This window comes from Myxine glutinosa, chromosome 1 (genome assembly GCF_964187855.1).
Source record: "Myxine glutinosa chromosome 1, kmMyxGlut1.1, whole genome shotgun sequence".
Taxonomy (NCBI): domain Eukaryota; kingdom Metazoa; phylum Chordata; class Myxini; order Myxiniformes; family Myxinidae; genus Myxine; species Myxine glutinosa.
The window spans coordinates 378,767,256-378,791,614 of NC_136261.1; the positions used below are offsets into that span (position 1 = coordinate 378,767,256).

Below are 24,359 nucleotides of genomic sequence, written 5' to 3' on the forward strand. Positions count from 1 at the left end.
TAATGCCATGCGCGCCGCCTTGTAGGTTTTATTCGCTTCCATGGAAACGGTGGCATCATTACTCCCACCAGGGAGTAATGCCTTCGATCGTGTCCGTCCGTGTGTGTGTGTGTGTGTGTGTTCGTGTGTTTGTGAACAAGATATCTGGAAAAGTTCTGAACGGATTTGGATGAAAGTTGGTGTGATGATTGCCCTTGGGATAAGGAAGAATTGATTAGTTTTTGGTGAAGCTCAGGATATTATTCCCGATCCAGGAATGTTTTGAAGGATTTTCCTGAAGGATCCAGGAATTTTTTTACCATTGGAAGATAGGGCTCATTTTTTAAACATTATCTCCTATATATTCTATATTTAACATTGTGATATGAAAATAGTTTTCATATTTGTTGTAAATGAAGTTTAAACTCGTGGTTATGCGTTAGAGCGATGTATTTTTTAGCAGCGTCATCTTCAATGTTCATTTTTTTTTCTAATAAAGACATATTCTGTCATTTTAAAACCACCAAAGTGTGCATTAGGTTTACCCGTTTCATAAAATGTACCGTTTGATACGTATAATGCTTTAAAACTGTTTTTTTTTTGTTTGTTTTTTTACCTCAGAAGAGATATCAACATTTACCTCAGCGAATGTCAATCGCGGTGTAAGTATTTGATGAACTTATAAAGACTTAGGTGACTTATAAGTGTGACCAGCATGTGCACGGGATTCTTCCCAGAAGAATGAGTGGTCGCATTAGCGTGTGCGACTTAAAATGAGCGAGTTTTGTTTTGACGTTTGGGCCAGTTTTACATGTTGTATCCCTAAGGAATGAAACGAACGTTTTTCCTGGCTTACAATTTTATTTGAAGTCACACATGCCTCAAAATACACTCACTTATATAGAATTGAACGCTAAATCCGAAAATGTAAGTGAAATTGCCCTGTTTTTTTTTAACATTATCTTTTATATATTATATCTATATAATAATAGCGTAAGGACTCGACTTTGTTATCCCTTTTACGCCGTACCCAGTGACCCGATGCCCACGGCACTAATGGATTTACGATCTAGGAACCGCGCTCTTTGTTTAGCACGTACAGCCATACTCGAAAAATCGGAATTAGCCGACGTTGGGGCCCAAAAGCATCCGATTAACTGCCGATACGACGCCATCTTACGACGCCATCGTATTGGCGTCTGCTGGGCGAAGGCGAAGCAAGCCATCCGCTGATTGGACAGTCGAGTGGTGTGAACATGGGTGGTGTGAACCAAATGGTCTTTTTATTCCCTTGAACATTTTAAATTAGGATATATAAGGAAACGTCTTTATCGTCATTTTAATAAAGTTAAATGGAGTGACGTTGCGATACTCGGGGTGCGTTGCATAAATCCTCATAACTCAGAGAGGTGTAGCAGGTGGCGAGATGTAAGGAAGCTTAAAGATAACGAGCTGAAAACAGACGAACGATATGTCAATCTCTTTCTACACCGAACGGAAATAAAAGTATGAGAGCGGGAAGGCATGACCTGAGCACTTCGAGCAGAGAGGACTGATTGGACTTAACCTAAAGAGAAAAAATTGGAGCTTAACCGAAGAAGAAGATCGCATGAGCGCTCCCCTGTGCCATCCATAATGGTACACTCTATCCATACATCACATCCTCCCTTCCGTGGATGTTCCACGGGTTTCGGCTAGTATATATTACTAGTACCGACTGCAAAGCCGCAATGAGCCGGCGAAGCCAAAGCCAATTTTTTTTTTTTTTTTTTTTTTGTATACAAGATCGAGGCTCGTGAAAGAGCGAACATTAATCACACAGAAAGACAAACCGACACATAAAACATATAACATCGGGAGCGGTAGACAAGATGGGGAGAGAGGGGGAAGGACACAAACACAACATTTGAGAGCAGGGACCGAGAGACATGGAGACATCGAGAGATCTGAGAGAGGGCGAGGGCTTTGGGGGGGGGGGGCATGGGAAGGGGGCGGTGGGAGAGGTATAAAACATATGGACACTGCCAGGACTTCCAGGAAAGAAGTTGGAATTTCAAACAAGGTGGATCTGGGGTGAATTAGCGGGGGTAGAAAAGATCAAGGTTTTGGATGGGGGAAGATAAGAGATGGTGGTGAACAGCTGTTTTAAAGACCTGGAGGGAGGAGTGGGATTGAAGGGAGTGAGGGAGTTTGTTCCAGAGGCGGGAGAAAAGAGGAATGAAAGAGTGAAGGTGAGCAGAGAGCCGAGATTTCGGCAGTTTAACCATCAGAGGGTTGCTGGCAGATCTTGTGCGACCTGTAGGAATATTTGGGGGACAGAGCACAGAGAGAGCTGGGGGTGCAATGCCGGAGAGGAGTCGGTAGAAGACAGAAAGACCACCTACCTGCCTGCGGTGAGTGAGTGAAAGGCCCTCAGAGATAGCTTCATCGCGGGAGATTCCAATAATTCTGAAAGCTTTGGTTTCAACAGCATGAAGCCGAGCTAGGTGTGAGGCAGGAGCACCGGCCCATAGGGGAGAACAGTATTCCATTGAGCTGCGGATGAAAGCCTTGTATGTGGTGAGGAGCTCAGGTGTGCCGAGGAAGGACTTCGCACGACGGAGGATGCCCAGTCGACAACTGGCTTTGGAGGCCAGCTTGGAAATGTGGTTTTCCCAAGAAAGATCATGGCAGATAGTGAGACCCAAAATCTTGAGCGACAGAACTTCTTGGAGAGGATTGTTGAGAAAGTAGATGGGAGGGTTGTCCAGTCGATCTTTTCGGAGAGACATAGTAAGAGTGTGAGATTTGTCAGGATTGAAAGACATGTTCCACTTGTTTGACCAGTCTGTGATTTTGTCCAGGTCTTCAGAGAGTGAGGAGGCAGCAGACTGCCGATCTGAGGGAAGAGGAATGGAGCGGCAGAGAGTGGAGTCATCAGCAAAGAGATAGAGAGGATTTTCGAGAGAGTCAGAGAGATCATTGATGAAGACCAGAAAAAGCACGGGGCCCAGAACACTGCCTTGGGGAACTCCAGCCTGAACAGGAAGAGGAGATGAGAGAAACCCATTCAGGGCCACACGTTGACGACGACTAGAGAGGAAGTCCGCCAGCCATGCGTGGAGATTTCCATGGATACCAAAGGAGGAGAGTTTGGTGAGCAGAGCGGGGTGCCAGACCGTGTCGAAGGCACGTGATATGTCGAGGGAGACAGCTCTAATTTCCTGTTTGGCATTGAGGACCTCCATCCATTGTTGAGACAGCAGAAGCAGCATGTCCAGAGTAGAGTGACCTGGTCTGAAACCAAATTGATGATCAGAGATCAAGCCATTGGAGAAGAGGAAAGATTTAATATCCGAAGCAATGATGGATTCCATGACTTTGCTGATAATTGGGAGAAGGCTGATTGGTCTGTAGTTGCTAGGATCTGTTTTTGCACCTTTTTTGTGCAAAGCGGTGATGTTGGCTGATTTCCAAGCAGATGGCAGTTGACCTTGAGCAAAAGAGAGGGTGAAGAGAACAGAGAGAGGGTGAGATAGAGCAGCAGAGCAGGATTTTAGGACCCGTGGGCTGATGCCGTCGGGTCCAGTTGCAGAATCAGAGTCGAGGGTTGACAGAAACTTTTCCACCTTGTCAGGAGGAAAGGACACGGAGTCCAGGAGCAGCAGGGTACGACTGGGTATGGTGGGTACAGAGAGGGATGGGTTTGGGACACAAGATTTAGAGGCAAACACAGAGTTGAGGCATTCAGCTTTTTCACGTGCGGAGTCAGCTGTGTAGCCGTTTGAGGTAAGGGAGGGGATGGAGGGGGAACAAACACCAGAAACGGATTTGACCAGACGCCACCAGGATTTGGAAGAGGGAGACAGATAAGAGAGTTCGGTCTTGAGAACGGAGAGATATTGTTTCCTGGCTCTCCTGAGGGTGGACACACACTTGTTTCGGGCTTTGTGAAAGGAAATGAGATTTCCTTCCGTTGGATTTGCTTTCCAGGAGACGAAGGCAAGTTGTTTCTGGGCAACAGCCTCACCACAAGATTCCGTGTACCATGGACGGGAGGAAGGGTATGACAACTGAAGACGAGATGGGATAAATCTGTGCATGAGAGAGAGCAATTTACTTTGGAAGAATTCCCAGGATGAGTTGATGTCAGAGGTGGTAGAGATGGGAGACCAGTCCAGATGATTGATGGCTGCTTGAAGACCGTGCCAGTTGGCCTGAGTGAAATGCCAGACTCGTCGACGCTGAGCAGGCTCCCTGAGGATGGTCAGAGAGATGTCCACGAAGAGCCAAAACCTCTTGCCACTATTTTACCCATCACCATGGCATCAGTAGGTTAGGTAGTTGGTAGTAGGTAGGTAGGTAGTTGGTAGTAGGTAGGTAGGTAGTTGGTAGTAGGTAGGTGTAGTAGGTACCGTACCTGGTAAGACTTGGTAAAAGAGAAGAGCAGACAGTCCTCCCCAATGGCAATACCTGCATACAATACAATAAATGTCACAAGAAGCTTAAGGAAGTAACTATACGATGTGCTAGCTTAAGGCCTATTTTTAACTGGGCTTAACATACGTTTTCACAGTAAGTGTGTAGTCTTCTAACTTCAGTCACTGTCAGGCGCCAGGGCTGGTTCTCTGACTCACGGGCACGGCAGCTTCGTCCACCAGAAGACGTTAGCTTGCAGTGATTAATTCGGTGAATTCCGTCTCAACTTCGGATATTTCCGGCCGTGAAAAACTATCCGTATTTCTAAACTAAATATGTAAACCGCTTATACCATATTTCTGGCCGTGAAAAACTATCCCGTACGGCCGCGAGATTTCTAAAAAATAATTCTTCGTCAATGTTAGAATATTTGACGCCGTTTTCACCGTCCGAAACGCGTAATAATATTTTTTCAAATGCTCGAATCTCATTGGTTCTGGTGTTTGATGACGATTTTCGTTGAAGATAACGAGGTTGGTCTTAATGTATTTTAATTACTAATGAGAGGTTTCATTATATTGTGAATCAAAGAACGATGGGTGAAACAAACTCCTATTGAACTTTTTCGCAATTGTTTTATGCAAACTTCCACATCCGGTCGATGGCTGTCTCCAGCACTCCATCCAGTGAGTGATTTCATTTTAGAAATATTTTTTCAAATGCTCGAATCTCATACCGTATTTCTGGCCGTGAAAAACTATCCCATACGGCCGCGAGATTTCTAAAAAATAATTCTTCGTCAATGTTAGAATATTTGACGCCGTTTTCACCGTCCGAAACGCATAATAATATTTTTTCAAATGCTCGAATCTCATTGGTTCTGGTGTTTGATGACTATTTTCGTTGAAGATAACGAGGTTGGTCTTAACGTATTTTAATTACTGATTAGAGGTTTCATGAGATTGTGAATCAAAGAACGACGGGTGAAACAAACTCCTATTGAACTTTTTCGCAATTGTTTTATGCAAACTTCCGCATCCGGTCGATGGCTGTCTCCAGCACTCCATCCAGTGAGTGATTTCATTTTAGAAGTATTTTTTCAAATGCTTGAATCTCATTGGGTCCGGTGTTTGGTGACGCGTTTCGTTGAAGATAACCAGGCCCGTGTGGGCCGATGTTGGTCTTAAAGTATTTTATTAATACATCGGAGGTGCATAAGATTGTGAATCAAACGACGACGGGTGAAAGAAACTCCTAATGAACGTTTTAAATTTGTTATGCATACTTCCGCCTCCGCAAGATGGCTGCGCCCACTGCGCTTCGGATTCTCGAGCCAAGGCATAATCAGGTTTTCAACATAATACGTACTCGTTTATTGACAACACCGGCTTCGCCGGCTATTATCTGTGCAGTGTCTGTCTTGTGTTGTCTTGTCTTGTCTTGTGTTGTCACTGAACTACTCCCTCAAACTTTTGTGAAATCGTACTATTCCAATTTGACCCACGGCAGGAGTATGCGCTCTACTGAGTGCTGTTCTAGTTAGCTCTACAATCTAGCACGTTTATCTCGTTATTTTGACTTAATGCAATGGAAGGTTACGCTAATACTTTGGCCTTGTTAGGTCTTGTTTGTTTTTCCTCCATTGTTTAGCTTGTCAACCAATATGGCGCCCGCGTACTGCATCATGGGTACTGGAACCTTTCAATATTCGTTAATCGAGATTTACCTGCAGTGTCAAGTTTACCTTCTTGTTAAAAGGTGTCATGATAACAGGTTGTATTGAGTTTGGATACATGTTACTAAATTGTAATGATTATCCGGCAATGAGAAAATGAGTAAAACAAGTACAGATACATTCAAAGTACACTGCCCCCATGCAAAATAATTAAATATCCTACAGCGCGGCATTGCCGGGGCGCCTACGGCGCCCGGCAATACCGCAGTGCACCTCATAGAGGCTGCATTGGGAGGAAGAGGTGTATGCTAATTGATTGATTAATTGTAGAATTAAAATCAATAAAAGATTATCACAAATTATTTTCTTAATCATTTGGCTAATAGCATAACTAAACCACTCGTGCTTCATCCGAAGATGTATCTTTTAGAAATTTAATTAAATAAGTCATAAACAAAAAATTAAATAATTAATTGATTCAGCAATAAATAATTAATCGATTAAATGATTAATCAATAAATCAAAAATATCCTTGATAGCCACATCACTTGGTCAGTCATGTCCAAATATTAGCTTCCCAGCTCAAAAGGTGCCTGAGATATTGGCCAAATGAGAAAGAAAATAAATAAATAATTAATAATGAAAATAAATAAATAATAATCATTAAAAAATTGCATTATCAATCAATTCGGTCACAGAATACATAAACCACCACCATTTCATCAGAATCTGTAACTGGGAAAAAAAAAAAAAAAATTGTCATTAATCAAATAATTAAATAATTAATCGATTAATTGATTAATTGATTAATTAATAATTGATTAATCAATAAATCAAAAATATCCTTGATAGCCACATCACTTGGTCACTCATGTCCAAATATTAGCTTCTGAGCTCAAAAGGTGCCTGAGATATTGGCCAAATGAGAAAGAAGATAAATAAATGATTAATAATGAAAATAAACAAATAATAATCATAAAAAAATTAAATTATTAAACAATTCGGTCAGAGAACAAATAAACCACCACCATTTCATCAGAATCTGTAACTTTAAAAAAAAAAATTTTTTTGTCATTCATCAAAGAATTAAATAATTAAGAAATTAAGAAATAAATAATAATCATAAAAAATTAAATTATTAATCAATTCGGTCAGAGAACACATAAACCACCACCATTTCATCAGAATCTGTAACTTAAAAAAAAAAAAAAATTTTAGTCATTAATCGAATAATTAAATAATTAATCGATTAATTGATTGATTAATTAATAAATCAAAAATAGCCTTTGCAGCCAAATCCACCTGGTCATTGGCATGTCCAAATATCAGCTTCCTAACTCAAAATGTGCCTGAGTTAATGGTCAGAAGAGAAAGGAAATTTAATTAATTAAATAAGTACTTAATTAATCGCTAATAATTAAATAACTCCTCAATTTATTGATTAATCAAAAAACAAAAAATACCGTTTTTGACAAAGGACTTGCTCACTATTGTGCCTAAATTTCAGCTTCCCAGCTCAAAGGATGGCTGAGATATCGCCCGGACAAACAAACAAACAAACAAGAAAGCAAGAAAACAAACAACGAGAGTGAAAACTGAGTACTCTCTTTCAGCGTGCGTCACTGCCGAGCCCCCTTCGGTGCCCAGCAATGACGATTTGCAATGCCTGGAGACGGCATAGGAAAGGTGCGGTGTACAACGACAACAACAACAACAAGTACACATACATTCAAAGTACACCGCCCCATGCCAAATAATTAAATATGCTGCAGCGCGGCATTGCCGGGGCGCCTCCGGCGCCCGGCAATACCGCAGTGCAGCTCATTGAGGCTGCATTGGGAGGGAGAGGTGTACACTAATTGATTGATTAATTGTATAATTAAAATCAATAAAAGATTATCACAAAATATTTTCATAATCAATTGGCTAATCGCATAACTAAACCAGTAGTGCTTCATCCGAAGATGTATCTTTTAGAAATTTAATTAAATAAGTCATTTATAAAAAATTAAATAATTAATTGATTACTCAATAAATAATTAATCGATTAATCAATAAATACTTAATAGATGAAATGATTAATCAATAAATCAAAAATATCCTTGATAGCCACATCACTTGGTCACTCATGTCCAAATATTAGCTTCCCAGCTCAAAAGGTGCCTGAGATATTGGCCAAATGAGAAAGAAAATAAATAAATGATTAATAATGAAAATAAATAAATAATAATCATAAAAAAATTAAATTATTAATCAATTTGGTCAGAGAACACATAAACTACCACTATTTCATCAGAATCTGTAACTTAAAAAAAAAAAAATTTTTTGTCATTAATCGAATAATTAAATAATTAATCGATTAATTGATTAATTAATAAATCAAAAATATCCTTTGCAGCCAAATCACCTGGTCATTGGCATGTCCAAATATCAGCTTCCTAACTCAAAAGGTGCCTGAGTTAATAATGGTCAGAAGATAAATGAAATTTAATTAATTAAATAAGTACTTAATTAAACGCTAATAATTAAATAACTCCTCAATTAATTGATTATTCAAAAAACAAAAAATACCGTATTTGACAAAGGACTTGCTCACTACTGTGCCGAAATTTCAGCTTCCTAGCTCAAAGGATGGCTGAGATATCGTCCGGACAACCAAGAAAGAAAGAAAACAAGAAAACAACCAGAGTGAAAACTGAGTACTCTCTTTCAGCGTGCGTCACTGCCGAGCCCCCTTCGGTGCCCAGCAATGACGATTTGCAATGCCTGGAGATGGCATAGGAAAGGTGCGGTGTACAACAACAACAACAAGAACAACAACCGAATGTGACGGGAGATAAAAGGTGGTTGGTTAAACCTAAAACGAACTAGAAAGCATCTGAAAATACAAAGCCCATTCGCGTACGTCTGTATTACGACGTCTTCTTCTTATTTTCCGTATGCTCAAAATAACCCCCCAAAAAAATGTTTTGATACAAAATGAAAATTTATGATTTAGGCAGCCCTGACAGCGGCGTCCACACTGCCCAGTACTTTATCAAATACTGTAGAGCACCCCACAACCCCCCATAATCTAAACCCCACTTTTATTCAAGTTAATATAGACCCCGACACTTTATCAAATACTGTACATCACCCCACAGCCCCCCACAATCTAAACCCCACTTTTATTCAAGTTAATATAGACCCCGACACTATATCAAATACTATACATCACCCCACAGCCCCCCACAATCTAAACCCAACTTTTATTCAAGTTAATATAGACCCCAACACTTTATCAAATACTGTACATCACCCCCACAATCGAAAGCCCACTTTTATTCAAGTTAATATAGACCCCGACACTTTATCAAATACTGTACATCACCCCCACAGCCCTCCATAATCTAAACCCCACTTTTATTCAAGTTAATATAGACCCCAACACTTTATCAAACACTGTACGGCACCCCCACAGCCCCCCATAATCTAAACCCCACTTTTATTCAAGTTAATATAGACCCCGACACTTTATCAAACACTGTACAGCACCCCAACCCCCCCCCCCCCCACAGCCCCCAATAAACTAAACCCCACTTTTGGTCAATTTAATATAGACCCCGACACTTTATCAAATAATGTACAGCACCCCGACAGCCCCCCATAATCTAAACCCTACTTTTATTCAAGTTAATATAGACCCGAAACTTTATCAAATACTGTACATCACCCCCACAGCCCCCCATAATCTAAACCCCACTTTTGTTCAATATAATATAGACCCCGACACTTTATCAAATACTGTACATCACCCCAACAGCCCCCCATAATCTAAACCCCACTTTTATTCAAGTTAATATAGACCCCGACACTTTATCAAACACTGTACAGCACCCCAACCCCCCCCACAGCCCCCCATAAACTAAACCCCACTTTTGTTCAATTTAATATTGACCCTGACACTTTATCAAATACTGTACAGCACCCCCACAGCCCCCCATAATCTAAACCCCACTTTTATTCAAGTTAATATAGACCCTGACACTTTATCAAACACTGTACATCACCCCCACAACCCCCATAATCTAAACCTCACTTTTATTCAAGTTAATATAGACCCCGACACTTTATCAAACACTGTACAGCACCCCCACAGCCCCCCATAATCGAAACCACACTTTTATTCAAGTTAATATAGACCCCGACACTTTATCAAACACTGTACATCACTCCCACAGCCCCCCATAATCTAAACCCCACTTTTATTCAAGTTAATATAGACCCCGACACTTTATCAAACACTGTACATCACCCCTACAGCCCCCATAATCTAAACCCCACTTTTATTCAAGTTAATATCGACCCCGACACTTTATCAAACACTGTACAGCACCCCCCACAACCCCCCATAATCTAAACCTCACTTTTATTCAAGTTAATATGGACCCCGACACTTTATCAAACACTGTACAGCACCCCTCACAGCCCCCCATAATCTAAACCCCATTTTTATTCAAGTTAATATGGACCCCGACACTTTATCAAACACTGTACAGCACCCCCCACAACCCCCCATAATCTAAACCTCACTTTTATTCAAGTTAATATGGACCCCGACGCTTTATCAAACACTGTACAGCACCCCCCACAACCCCCCATAATCTAAACCTCACTTTTATTCAAGTTAATATGGACCCCGACACTTTATCAAACACTGTACAGCACCCCCACAGCCCCCCATAATCTAAACCCCACTTTTATTGGCGCTGAGGAAGCGCCTTTAGCGATTGACTTCCAGCCAGTGTAACGCTAATTCCTGTCACAGGAATTCTGAGATCATATAAGTGGGCGTGGCAGTTCCTGATTGGTTCGTGTTGGGGAACGCCTTCTCGCTGCCGACGTGACGTAAATTCGCGCACGCGCACTGGTGATTGGCGCTGAGGAAGCGCCTCTAGCGAATGACTTCCAGCCAGTGTAACGCTAATTCCTGTCACAGGAATTCTGAGATCATATAAGTGGGCGTGGCAGTTCCTGATTGGTTCGTGTTGGGGAACGCCTTCTCGCTGCCGACGTGACGTATATTCGCACACGCGCACTGGTGAAGCTTACTCGATCCCATATTACATGTACTTTCATTGCATACAAATTATACTTCCTCCTAGAAATTCCATGCCCGAACCTCAGCGCAATCCAAGAGGATTCACTTGTTCAAGTTAATATAGACCCCGACACTTTATGAAACACTGTACAGCACCCCAACCCCCCCCCCCACAGCCCCCCATAAACGAAACCCCACTTTTGTTCAATTTAATATAGACCCCGACACTTTATCAAATAATGTACATCACCCCCACAGCCCCCCATAATCTAAACCCCACTTTTATTCAAGTTAATATAGACCCCGACACTTTATCAAACACTGTACAGCACCCCCACAGCCCCCCATAATCTAAACCCCACTTTTATTCAAGTTAATATAGACCCCGACACTTTATCAAACACTGTACAGCACCCCCACAGCCCCCCATAATCTAAACCCCACTTTTATTCAAGTTAATATAGACCCCGACACTATCAAACACTGTACAGCACCCCCACAGCCCCCCATAATCTAAACCCCACTTTTATTCAAGTTAATATAGACCCCGACACTTTATCAAACACTGTACAGCACCCCCACAGCCCCCCATAATCTAAACCCCACTTTTATTCAAGTTAATATAGACCCCGACACTTTATCAAACACTGTACAGCACCCATCACAGCCCCCCATAATCTAAACCCCACTTTTATTCAAGTTAATATAGACCCCGACACTTTATCAAACACTGTACAGCACCCCCACAGCCCCCCATAATCTAAACCTCACTTTTATTCAAGTTAATATAGACCCCGACACTTTATGAAAATACTGAACAGCACCCCTACCGCCCCCCATAAAGAGTAGTTCTCCCACCAATCCCTTTTTCTTACCTGTGCAGGTGCTTCCAGGTATTCAAATCGAAAGGTTGTGTCTTTATAAATGAGTGAATACTGTATCAAGGTCCAGGTAAATTGTAATAAAGTAAAGATTCCACCGACAACCACCAACACATTCCTTCTGGGAGACAAGATGATGTTTACTGATCGTTATGGAGTCGTGAAACGAACTGTTCAATCACGCGTCTGTGACGTCACAGCGCAGTTTGACGACACAGTCCACCGCCAACCCCCAACAAATTCCTCCTACAAGAACACGCTTAATGATCGTCGTTGAGTCGTGAAACATGTGTTATCGAGTTCGTTCGATTAAACATGATGGAGCTGAACAAGGAGAGGGAATCGGGATTCCAGGTTGCATTTCAGCCATTGTCTGGTGAACACGTTTACACCAGGTATCCAACAATGGTCCCCGACTCCCGACTCCAACAAAGGTATCCAACGTGATTCACTTCGCTCGAGGAATCGACTCGGATATGATGGGACGCGTGTTTTATACCGGGTTACCTGGTGTGGATGGGATTTTCAATCACACCTTAATACTCCATGTCGTGATGACGTTTTATCACGTTGGTACGTTCACCAACGAATGCTAGCACACAGGACGACCGGCTTTACGTCCATCCAAGGGACAAAGGTGAACACGTTGATGAATCATCTGCCTGCGAAACACCAGGACGGCAGTTTATACCTGGGTCGGGATTCGAACCCAGGAGTCCAGGGTTGAACCGGAAACACATTTTGAAGATCGTTCTCCCGAATGAGTTCAGTTCAGGCTCCAATTGAACTTTCTGAACTGGAACATCGATCGGAGAAATCCGTGGATCGGGATTTGGGATTGATTCGGGATTCGGGATTCGGGAATGATGTTTGTTTGACAGAGGGCTGTGGGGGCGTGGCGTTTCCTGAGAAAGCCGAAGGGCTGTGGGGGCGTGGCGTTTCCTGAGAAAGCCGAAGGGCTGTGGGGGCGTGGCGTTTCCTAAGAAAGACGGAGGGCTGTGGGGGCGTGGCGTTTCCTAAGAAAGACGGGGGGATGTGGGGGCGTGGCGTTTCCTGAGAAAGACGGAGGGCTGTGGGGGCGTGGCGTTTCCTGAGAAAGACGGAGGGCTGTGGGGGCGTGGCGTTTCCTGAGATAGACGGAGGGCTGTGGGGGCGTGGCGTTTCCTGAGAAAGACGGCGGGCTGTGGGGGCGTGGCGTTTCCTAAGAAAGACGGGGGGCTGTGGGGCGTGGCGTTTCCTGAGAAAGCCGAAGGGCTGTGGGGGCGTGGCGTTTCCTAAGAAAGACGGGGGGCTGTGGGGCGTGGCGTTTCCTGAGAAAGACGGGGGGCTGTGGGGGCATGGCGTTTCCTAAGAAAGACGGGGGGCTGTGGGGCGTGGCGTTTCCTGAGAAAGACGGGGGGCTGTGGGGCGTGGCGTTTCCTGAGAAAGACGGAGGGCTGTGGGGGCATGGCGTTTCCTGAGAAAGACGGGGGGCTGTGGGGGCGTGGGGGCGTGGCGTTTCCTAAGAAAGACGGGGGGCTGTGGGGCGTGGCGTTTCCTGAGAAAGACGGAGGGCTGTGGGGGCGTGGCATTTCCTAAGAAAGACGGGGGGCTGTGGGGCGTGGCGTTTCCTGAGAAAGATGGGGGGCTGTGGGGCGTGGCGTTTCCTGAGAAAGACGGAGGGCTGTGGGGGCGTGGCGTTTCCTAAGAAAGATGGGGGGATGTGGGGGCGTGGCGTTTCCTGAGAAAGACGGAGGGCTGTGGGGGCGTGGCGTTTCCTGAGAAAGACGGAGGGCTGTGGGGGCGTGGCGTTTCCTGAGAAAGACGGCGGGCTGTGGGGGCGTGGCGTTTCCTGAGAAAGACGGCGGGCTGTGGGGGCGTGGCGTTTCCTGAGAAAGACGGCGGGCTGTGGGGGCATGGCGTTTCCTGAGAAAGACGGGGGGCTGTGGGGGCGTGGCATTTCCTGAGAAAGACGTCGGGCTGTGGGGGCTTGGCGTTTCCCGAGAAAGACGGAGGGCTGTGGGGGCGTGGCGTTTCCTGAGAAAGACGGAGGGCTGTGGGGCTTGGCGTTTCCTGAGAAAGACGGGGGGCTGTGGGGGCGTGGCGTTTCCTGAGAAAGACGGGGGGCTGTGGGGCTTGGCGTTTCCTGAGAACGACGGCGGGCTGTGGGGGCGTGGCGTTTCCTAAGAAAGACGGGGGGCTGTGGGGGCTTGGTGTTTCCTGAGAAAGACGGAGGGCTGTGGGGGCGTGGTGTTTCCTGAGAAAGACGGAGGGCTGTGGGGGCGTGGCGTTTCCTAAGAAAGACGGGGGGTTGTGGGGGCGTGGCGTTTCCCGAGAAAGACGGAGGGCTGTGGGGCGTGGCGTTTCCAGAGAAAGACAGAGGGCTGTGGGGCGTGGCGTTTCCAGAGAAAGACGGAGGGCTGTGGGGGCGTGGCATTTCCAGAGAAAGACGGAGGGCTGTGGGGGCGTGGCGTTTACTGAGAAAGACGGCGGGCTGTGGGGGCATGGCGTTTCCTGAGAAAGACGGCGGGCTGTGGGGGCGTGGCGTTTCCCGAGAAAGACGGAGGGCTGTGGGGGCGTGGCGTTTCCAGAGAAAGACAGAGGGCTGTGGGGCGTGGCGTTTCCAGAGAAAGACGGAGGGCTGTGGGGCATGGCGTTTCCAGAGAAAGACGGAGGGCTGTGGGGGCGTGGCATTTCCAGAGAAAGACGGAGGGCTGTGGGGGCGTGGCGTTTCCAGAGAAAGACGGAGGGCTGTGGGGGCGTGGCGTTTCCAGAGAAAGACGGCGGGCTGCGGGGGCGTGGCGTTTCCTGAGAAAGACGGGGGGCTGTGGGGGCGGGGCGTTTCCTGAGAAAGACGGGGGGCTGTGGGGGCGTGGCGTTTCCTGAGAAAGCCGAAGGGCTGTGGGGGCGTGGCGTTTCCAGAGAAAGACGGAGGCTGTGGGGGCGTGGCATTTCCAGAGAAAGACGGAGGGCTGTGGGGGCGTGGCGTTTCCAGAGAAAGACGGAGGGCTGTGGGGGCGTGGCGTTTCCAGAGAAAGACGGATGGCTGTGGGGGCGTGGCGTTTCCAGAGAAAGACGGAGGGCTGTGGGGGCGTGGCGTTTCCTGAGAAAGACGGGGGGCTGTGGGGGCGTGGCGTTTCCTGAGAAAGCCGAAGGGTTGTGGGGGCGTGGCGTTTCCTAAGAAAGACGGGGGGCTGTGGGGGCGTGGCGTTTCCTGAGAAAGACGGGGGGCTGTGGGGGCGTGGCGTTTCCTGAGAAAGACGGGGGGCTGTGGGGGCGTGGCGTTTCCAGAGAAAGACGGGGGGCTGTGGGGGCGTGGCGTTTCCAGAGAAAGATGGGGGCTGTGGGGGCGTGGCGTTTCCAGAGAAAGACGGGGGGCTGTGGGGGCGTGGCGTTTCCTGAGAAAGACGGGGGGCTGTGGGGGCGTGGCGTTTCCAGAGAAAGACGGGGGGCTGTGGGGGCGTGGCGTTTCCAGAGAAAGACGGGGGGTTGTGGGGGCGTGGCGTTTCCAGAGAAAGACGGAGGACTGTGGGGGCGTGGCGTTTCCAGAGAAAGACGGAGGGCTGTGGGGGCGTGGCGTTTCCAGAGAAAGACGGAGGGCTGTGGGGGCGTGGCGTTTCCTGAGAAAGACGGGGGGCTGTGGGGGCGTGGCGTTTCCTGAGAAAGCCGAAGGGTTGTGGGGGCGTGGCGTTTCCTAAGAAAGACGGGGGGCTGTGGGGGCGTGGCGTTTCCAGAGAAAGACGGGGGGCTGTGGGGGCGTGGCGTTTCCAGAGAAAGATGGGGGCTGTGGGGGCGTGGCGGTTCCAGAGAAAGACGGGGGGCTGTGGGGGCGTGGCGTTTCCTGAGAAAGACGGGGGGCTGTGGGGGCGTGGCGTTTCCAGAGAAAGACGGGGGGCTGTGGGGGCGTGGCGTTTCCAGAGAAAGACGGGGGGTTGTGGGGGCGTGGCGTTTCCAGAGAAAGACGGAGGACTGTGGGGGCGTGGCGTTTCCACAGAAAGACGGAGGGCTGTGGGGGCGTGGCGTTTCCAGAGAAAGACGGAGGGCTGTGGGGGCGTGGCGTTTCCTGAGAAAGACGGGGGGCTGTGGGGGCGTGGCGTTTCCTGAGAAAGCCGAAGGGTTGTGGGGGCGTGGCGTTTCCTAAGAAAGACGGGGGGCTGTGGGGGCGTGGCGTTTCCAGAGAAAGACGGGGGGCTGTGGGGGCTGTGGGGGCGTGGCGTTTCCAGAGAAAGACGGAGGACTGTGGGGGCGTGGCGTTTCCAGAGAAAGACGGAGGGCTGTGGGGGCGTGGCGTTTCCAGAGAAAGACGGAGGGCTGTGGGGGCGTGGCGTTTCCTGAGAAAGACGGGGGGCTGTGGGGGCGTGGCGTTTCCAGAGAAAGACGGGGGGCTGTGGGGGCGTGGCGTTTCCAGAGAAAGACGGAGGTGGCTCCATGACTTTATGAAAAGGCTGTACGAAGCTGCGTGAGGTGCCATCCGAAGGTAAACATGATAGACAGATAGAGGATGAAGTTAGCATGGTGTCGTGTTTTACTGAGGAAATGTTTGACGATATGTTTGCATTTAATGGACGGGTGGTTTTGGATTTAGCGGTTGAGTGCATGTTCTGGAATGTTTCAGGGGAGAATTCCGGAGATGTTAGTGTTGGTTTGAGGGGAAATGCAGGACATGTTTGTAAGTAAGTGGAAGTTTCCCCCAATAATAATTAGTGTTATAAACCCACTAATTAATGGTGAGCAACATTGTAAAAGGTTGGGATCACGTGATTATAGGTGAACTGAAACGAGGCAAAGGATGTTTTCGTAAAGAAATGTTTTATTTATTTAAATGGTGCCAGCTTCAATGTACCAAAAAGCACCGCCTGATACATGCACCAAAGAGGGTGAGGGTGGTCTTGACCCGGCGAATGTGTTCCCTTCCATGACCACATTTTTCTTACCTTTACCACAGTTTAGTGTTGACTTTGTTTTGTGAAGTTCGGATTAAAATTCCAAACTTTCCTTTTGCGACTCCACAGCAAAATTATTCCAGATGGAGAAACCTCGAGTGAATTTGTGTCCGAATTTACCGGGTAACAAACATCCAGCTGATGTTATTCAAATAACCACGTGACGTGATGTGAGACTTGCATGTGTGGAGATCGGGCTCTCATTCTGCGAGGCTACGTCATCACGTTGTTGAAGACGTCACGGGAGGAAGCTCCTCCCTATGAGTTCATTTCACAGAAGGCTTTAGCTTACACGTTTCTTAAACTTCATCAGCAGGAGAGGTTACGTATCCGCACTCGTACCCGGGTTAAGGAATTATCAAGTTATTAATAAAAAAAAATGTACAATGATCGTCATTTGTTTCACTCTGGTAATGAAAGAGTGTGTAGAGTGTAGAGAGTGCGATCGGGATGATTCGTGTGGATTAGCAGGATAACGGATTAAGGGAGGAAGAGAAACCACCGACATTGTTCCTTGGTCATTGTAGTTTGTTGTTGATGAAAAAGAAGAACCAAAGAGATGAGACGGAGACGGAGGGTATAATGTGAAGATTGAAGGAGCAGCGCTCCTGCTTGAGACGGACGAAGTGACGGACAAGACACAAACTCGTCCGAGAAGATGTTTATTGAATAATCATCTCGGGAACTCTGAAAGCCCGTTTATCGGGTTCGCATATATATATCCAAACCAAAAAGCATACATCAGAACCAAAGCCCCGCCTCTCAGGCGAGGCACGCTTTGGTGGTCATGTGACCGACAGGTGCAAAGGATTATAACCTCGGCGCCGCGGTTTGGCCGCCGGTTACGTCCCCGGCTTGGGCCAGGAGATTCTGTTGCTGGTCTCGAGCTTTGGGGGACCCATGGGTCGCTACACACGCCCCACCCCAGAATCGACTTGGTCCAGGAAGGTCAACCTGAGGGGGGTCCGGATGACCCGACCGTAACGACCCCTAGCTGGTCGCGGGGCGGGGGGGGGGGGGCCGGTGTGGTGGTGGGTGGCCGGACGGGGGGTGCAGTGGACGGGGGGTGGCCGTGCCGCGGTGGGAGAACCAGCCGTGGTGGCTGGCCGACGTCCATGTGGGCCGGCTTGAGGCGGTCCACCGAAATCCGGTCCGCCCGGCCGCCGATGCTGACGACGAAGGACTTGTTGTCCCGTCGTAGGACCCGGAAGGGTCCGTCATATGGTGGCCGGAGCGGCCCCTGGTGCGCGTCGTGGTGCACAAAGACGTTCTCCGCCGTGCGGAGTGCTGGGGGGATGTAGGATTGGGGGTCGCCGTGGCGGGACGTGGCCACCGGGGCGAAAGGTTGGGCAGCCTCCTGGAAGTCCATGCGCTGGCGCGCGGCGGACCAGGGGCTGGTGGCTTCAGGCACGAACTCGCCCGGGACGCGGAGGGCCTGGCCGTACACCAGCGCGGCGGTGGACGCCTGGAGGTCCTCCTTTGGAGCCGTGCGGAGGCCCAAAAGGACCCACGGGAGCCAGGTCGGCACAGCAGTCGTCCTGGAGGCCGGCCACGAGTGCGGCCTTCATGGAGCGGTGGAACCGCTCGCACAACCCGTTGGCCTGGGGGTGGTAGGCCGTGGTGCAGTGCAGGGTAACGCCCAACGTGTGGGCGACCACGCCCCACAGTTCGGACGTGAACTGTGGGCCGCGGTCCAACGAGATGTCCGCCGGTGTGCCGAAACGCGTGACCCAGGTGGCGATGAACGCCTGGGCCACGTCGGCGGTGGTGGTGGAGGCGAGGGGCATGGCCTCCGGCCACCTGGTGGTCGTGTCCACCATGGTAAGCAGGTGGGTGAACCCCTGCGATGGGGGCAGGGGACCCACCAGGTCCACGTGGACGTGGTCGAAACGTCGCTCGGGCACGGTGAAAGGAGCCAGCGGAGCCTGGGTGTGACGGTGGACCTCGGCCCGCTGGCAGGGTGTGCAGGCGTTGGCCCAGTCGTGGATGTCCCGTCGCAACCCGTGCCAGACGAAACGTGCCGACACCAGCCTCTGGGACGCCTTCCGGCCCGGGTGTGAGAGGCCATGGAGCGAAGCAAAAATGCGATGCCACCAGGTGACCGGCACAACGGGGCGAGGTCGGCCTTGGGAGACGTCGCAAAGCAGGACCGTGTCTGCGAAGGGGACGTCAGCCAAGCGTAGGCCCGTGTCCGCCACCCGGAGTGCCTGCACCGTGCCGTCGGTGGCCTGGTCCGTCGCCATCAGGGCGAAATCGACGCCGAGGTGGACGGCGTTGGCGCCGGCTCGAGAAAGGCAGTTGGCCACTGCGTTGTCCTTCCCGGCGACGTGCCTGATGTCCATGGTGTATTCCGACACGGCGGAGAGGTGGCGCTGCTGGCGGGCCGACCGCGGCTCCGTGACCTTGGCCATGGTGAAAATCAATGGCTTGTGGTCGACAAACGCTGTGAATGGGCGGCCCTCCAGGAGGTGGCGAAAATGGCGGACGGCCAGGTACAGCCCGAGGAGCTCGCAGTCGAAAGTGCTGTACTTCAACTCGTTGGGCAGGAGTTGCCGGCTGAAGAACGCGAGCGGCTGCCAGGCCCCGTTTACCCATTGCTCATGAACCGCGCCCACAGCGAAGTTGGAGGCGTCCGTGGTGAGGGCGATGGGAGCATGGGGTACCGGGTGGGCCAGCAGCGTGGTGTTGGTGAGGGCCCGTTTCGCGCTGGTGAAAGCAGCGTCCATGTCCGTGGACCAGACAACGTCGCGCTTTGCCGGCTGGCCGCGGAGGGCGGTGTACAAGGGCCGCATGAGTTGCGCAGCTCGGGGCACGAAGCGGTGGTAAAAGTTCACCATCCCGAGGAACTCCTGCAGCGCCTTGACGGAGCGGGGGCGCGGGAAAGCGGCGATGGCCTCGACCTTGGCCGGTAGCGGTACGGTGCCGTTCCGGGTGATGTGGTGGCCCAAAAAGTCGATAGTCGCCGCACCAAAGTGACATTTGGCCGGGTTGACGATCAAGCCGTGCTCGCTGAGGCGGCCGAACAGCGTCCGGAGGTGGAGGAGGTGCTCAGCTCTGGACGTGCTGGCGACGAGGATGTCGTCCAGGTAGGTAAAGAGGAACGGCAAGTCGCGCAGCACACCGTCCATCAGGCGCTGGAATGCCTGTGCCGCGTTTTTGAGGCCGAAGGGCATCCGGAGGAATTCGAAGAGGCCGAAAGGTGTAATAACAGCCGTCTTCAGGATGTCGGCCGGGCGGACGGGCACCTGGTGGTACCCCCGAATCAGGTCCACTTTTGAAAAAATGGTCCGCCCCGCCAACCGGGCGGAAAAATCCTGGATGTGCGGGACGGGGTACCTGTCGGGGGTAGTGGCGTCATTGAGGCGGCGGTAGTCGCCGCATGGCCGCCATCTGCCCCCCGGCTTCGGGACGATGTGCAGCGGCGAGGTCCAGGCGCTGTCGGAGCGCCGCACGATGCCGAGGCGCTCCAGCGCGGCGAACTCGGCCTTGGCGACGGCGAGTTTGACTGTGTCGAGACGGCGAGCTCGGGCATACACCGGTGGGCCCGTAGTGGGAATGTGATGCTCGATGCCGTGACGCACCGCGACGGCCGAAAACGTCGGTCGTGTGAGGGCCGGGAACTCCGTGAGGAGACGCGCGAAGTTGTCTGCCAACGGGAGGACGCATGAAAGCTCGGTGGGCGCGGAACGGCTCAAGGCGCACACCAGCGAGCTGAAAGTTTCGGCGTTGATGAGACGCCGACGTTTAACGTCGACCAGCAGCCCATGGGCGCAAAGGAAATCGGCCCCGAGCAAAGCCATGGGGACGTCCGCCGTCACGAACTCCCAGCGAAAAAGCTGGCTGCTGAAGCGGAGGGCGACGGTGCGTGGGCCAAAGGTGCGGATGGCGGAGCCGTTGGCCGCGATTAAGGAGGGGCCGCAAATGGCGGCCCGCCTGTCCTCCGCCGAAGCGAGAATGACGCTCAGCTGAGCGCCGGTGTCGCAGAGAAAACGCCGCCCCGACGCTTGGTCCGCGATGAATAGCAGGTTTCTGGAACGGCCGGCGCTCATGGCTGGTAGTGAGCGCCGGCCCGCCCGTTTCCCGACTTGCCGAACGTGCACGGGGGTCGACATGATCGGGCCTGCCGCCCGAACCTGGCGTGGAAAGAACACCAGGCCGGGTCTGGCGGGGGCTCCGGTCGACGCGTCGGGACCGGGCGACGCGGCGTCGCCGCTGCCAGTCGCGCCGGCCCGGCGGCCTCCGGGAAGGAAGCTGCGTCGCGGGCGTCGGGCGGGTGGGCGGGAAACTGCGCCGCGGGCGTCGACTGGGTGGCGGTCGGGCTCCCGGCAGCCACCCCACCGAGCTGGCTCGCCGCTCCGACGAGCTGGCTTGCCGAATCGATCTTGTCGGCCTCCCTGGCGAGGTCGCGGGGGTTCGTGATGGTTGAGCTTGCCAGGGCGACCCGGACCTGGGCTGGGAGCTGGTGGAGAAAAAGCTCTTGGAAAAGGAAATCCGAGGGATGCTCGCCGAGCAACGCGAGCATGTAGTCCATACGTTCGGACGGGCGCGTATCGCCGAGCTCAGGAAGGTCGAGCAGGCGTCGTGCGCGTTCAGCCGGGGAGAGGGCGAAAGCACCCAGAAGAAGTGCCTTGATGGCGTCGTACTTGCCGTCAGCGGGCAGGCTCTGGAGGAGGCTCAGGCAGCGGGCGGCGGGCACGGAGCCGAGCGCGGCGACCACGTAATGGTATTTCGTGGTGTCCTCCGTAATGCCACGCAGGACGAACTGGGAGTCCGCCTGAGCGAACCAGATGGCGGCATGTGCTTCCCAGAAAGTGGGCAGTTTGAGGGACACTGCCATGTCCATCACGTCGGGGTCACCAGTGAAGGAGCAGCACTCCTGCTTGAGACGGACGAAGTGACGGACAAGACACAAACTCTTCCGAGAAGATGTTTATTGAATAATCATCTCGGGAACTCTGAAAGCCCGTTTATCGGGTTCCCATATATATATATATCCCAACCAAAAAGCATACATCAGAACCAAAGCCACGCCTCTCAGGTGAGGCACGCTTTGGTGGTCATGTGACCGACAGGTGCAAAGGATTATAACCTCGGCGCCGCGGTTTGGCCGCCGGTTACGTCACCGGCTTGGGCCAGGAGATTCTGTTGCTGGTCTCGAGCTTTGGGGGACCAATGGGTCGCTACAAGATAACATTTTATTAAATGAGGATCCAGTTATTCATTCATGATAACATTACAATGTGAACATGCATAGATAAAGGAATGAAATTGTATTCCACAAAAGATGATTCCCGTATAATCCAGAGCATTCCACCGTCTCACAATATACTTGAATATTCTCACAAATCTCACAATTGTTAAACTATACCTGGTATTGGGCGAATGGTTATGGCTGGGGATCCAAAGGTCCTGAGTACGTATCCCGTTAAATTGGGGTTGACTCGGCCTGTCATCCTTCCGATGTCGGCAAAACGAGTACCAGATAACTGGTTATGGAGAGGCATTGCCTCAGCGGCAGCCGCGCCCACAGAAAAATGATGCAACCAGCAATGATGCGACCAGCAGCAGAAAACTGCACACGAACTGCGACCAGCAATGATGCGACCAGCAGCAGAAAACTGCACACGAACCACCCACCACTTGTTAAACTATTCCAAAGCGGATCAGCTGATGGGGTGAGGGCAGGTAACCAATGCACAGCTGGTAGTTGTGTTGGTCACGTGCTCTCTGTGCGAGTAACCAATGCACAGCTGGTAGTTGTATTGGTCACGTGCTCTCTGTGCGAGTAACCAATGGACAGCTGGTAGTTGTGTTGGTCACGTGCTCCCTGGGCCAGTAACCAATGTACAGCTGGTAGTTGTGTTGGTCATATGCTCCCTGGGCGAGTAACCAATGTACAGCTGGTAGTTGTGTTGGTCACGTGCTCCCTGGGCCAGTAACCAATGTACAGCTGGTAGTTGTGTTGGTCACGTGCTCCCTGGGCCAGTAACCAATGTACAGCTGGTAGTTGTGTTGGTCATATGCTCTCTGTGCGAGTAACCAATGGACAGCTGGTAGTTGTGTTGGTCACGTGCTCTCTGTGCGAGTAACCAATGTACAGCTGGTAGTTGTGTTGGTCACGCGCTCCCTGGGCCAGTAACCAATGTACAGCTGGTAGTTGTGTTGGTCGTATGCTCCCTGGGCGAGTAACCAATGCACAGCTGGTAGTTGTGTTGGTCACGTGCTCTTTGGGCCAGTAACCAATGGACAGCTGGTAGTTGTGTTGGTCACGTGCTCCCTGGGCCAGTAACCAATGAACAGCTGGTAGTTGTGTTGGTCACGTGCTCCCTGGGCGAGTAACCAATGTACAGATGGTAGTTGTGTTGGTCACGTGCTCCCTGGGCCAGTAACCAATGTACAGCTGGTAGTTGTGTTGGTCATATGCTCTCTGTGCGAGTAACCAATGGACAGCTGGTAGTTGTGTTGGTCACGTGCTCCCTGGGCCAGTAACCAATGTACAGCTGGAAGTTGTGTTGGTCATATGCTCCCTGGGCGAGTAATGGACAGCTGGTAGTTGTGTTGGTCACGTGCTCCCTGGGCGAGTAACCAATGTACAGCTGGTAGTTGTGTTGGTCATATGCTCCCTGGGCGAGTAATGTGCAGCTGGTAGTTGTGTTGGTCCCCTGGGCGAGTAACCAATGTGCAGCTGGTAGTTGTGTTGGTCCCCTGGGCGAGTAACCAATGTGCAGCTGGTAGTTGTGTTGGTCACGTGCTCCCTGGGCCAGTAACCCATGTACAGCTGGTAGTTGTGTTGGTCATATGCTCCCTGGGCGAGTAATGTACAGCTGGTAGTTGTGTTGGTCCCCTGGGCAAGTAACCAATGTGCAGCTGGTAGTTGTGTTGGTCCCCTGGGCGAGTAGCCAATGTACAGCTGGTAGTTGTGTTGGTCCCCTGGGCGAGTAACCAATGTACAGCTGGTAGTTGTGTTGGTCCCCTGGGTGAGTAACCAATGTACAGCTGGTAGTTGTGTTGGTCCCCTGGGCGAGTAACCAATGTGCAGCTGGTAGTTGTGTTGGTCCCCTGGGCGAGTAACCAATGTACAGCTGGTAGTTGTGTTGGTCCCCTGGGTGAGTAACCAATGTACAGCTGGTACTTGTGTTGGTCCCCTGGGCGAGTAACCAATGTACAGCTGGTAGTTGTGTTGGTCCCCTGGGCGAGTAACCAATGTGCAGCTGGTAGTTGTGTTGGTCCCCTGGGTGAGTAACCAATGTACAGCTTGTAGTTGTGTTGGTCCCCTGGGCGAGTAACCAATGTGCAGCTGGTAGTTGTGTTGGTCCCCTGGGCGAGTAACCAATGTACAGCTGGTAGTTGTGTTGGTCCCCTGGGCGAGTAACCAATGTACAGCTGGTAGTTGTGTTGGTCCCCTGGGTGAGTAACCAATGTAC

General features: G+C 50.4%; 2 protein-coding genes across 10 annotated transcripts in view; one reads left to right on the forward strand and one right to left on the reverse strand.

Annotated features, from left to right (window-relative positions):
• The window catches only part of LOC137415915 (E3 ubiquitin-protein ligase TRIM7), a 48,265-nt gene extending 25,869 nt beyond the window's left edge, over positions 1–22,396 (reverse strand). The window contains exons 1-2 of one of the 3 annotated variants that reach the window (XM_068101437.2): positions 22,304–22,396; positions 4,379–4,431 (exon numbers count right to left, since the gene is read on the reverse strand). In XM_068101437.2, the coding sequence (XP_067957538.1) occupies positions 4,379–4,431; positions 22,304–22,388 (138 nt within the window). In that variant the 5' untranslated portion in view covers positions 22,389–22,396. Of the gene's footprint in view, positions 1–4,378; positions 4,432–12,007; positions 12,817–22,303 lie in introns of those variants that run through there. The other 2 variants (XM_078770224.1, XM_078770227.1) reach the window with 2 other exon arrangements.
• The window catches only part of LOC137415872 (E3 ubiquitin/ISG15 ligase TRIM25), a 732,877-nt gene that overhangs the window by 602,129 nt on the left and 106,389 nt on the right, over positions 1–24,359 (forward strand). Inside the window, exon 1 of one of the 7 annotated variants that reach the window (XM_068101398.2) lies at positions 16,362–16,469. The exons of 4 other annotated variants lie outside the window; for them this stretch is intronic. The gene's annotated coding sequence lies outside the window, so the exon portion shown is untranslated. Of the gene's footprint in view, positions 1–16,361; positions 16,470–17,197; positions 17,257–24,359 lie in introns of those variants that run through there. 2 more of the 7 variants (XM_078770216.1, XM_078770221.1) reach the window with 2 other exon arrangements.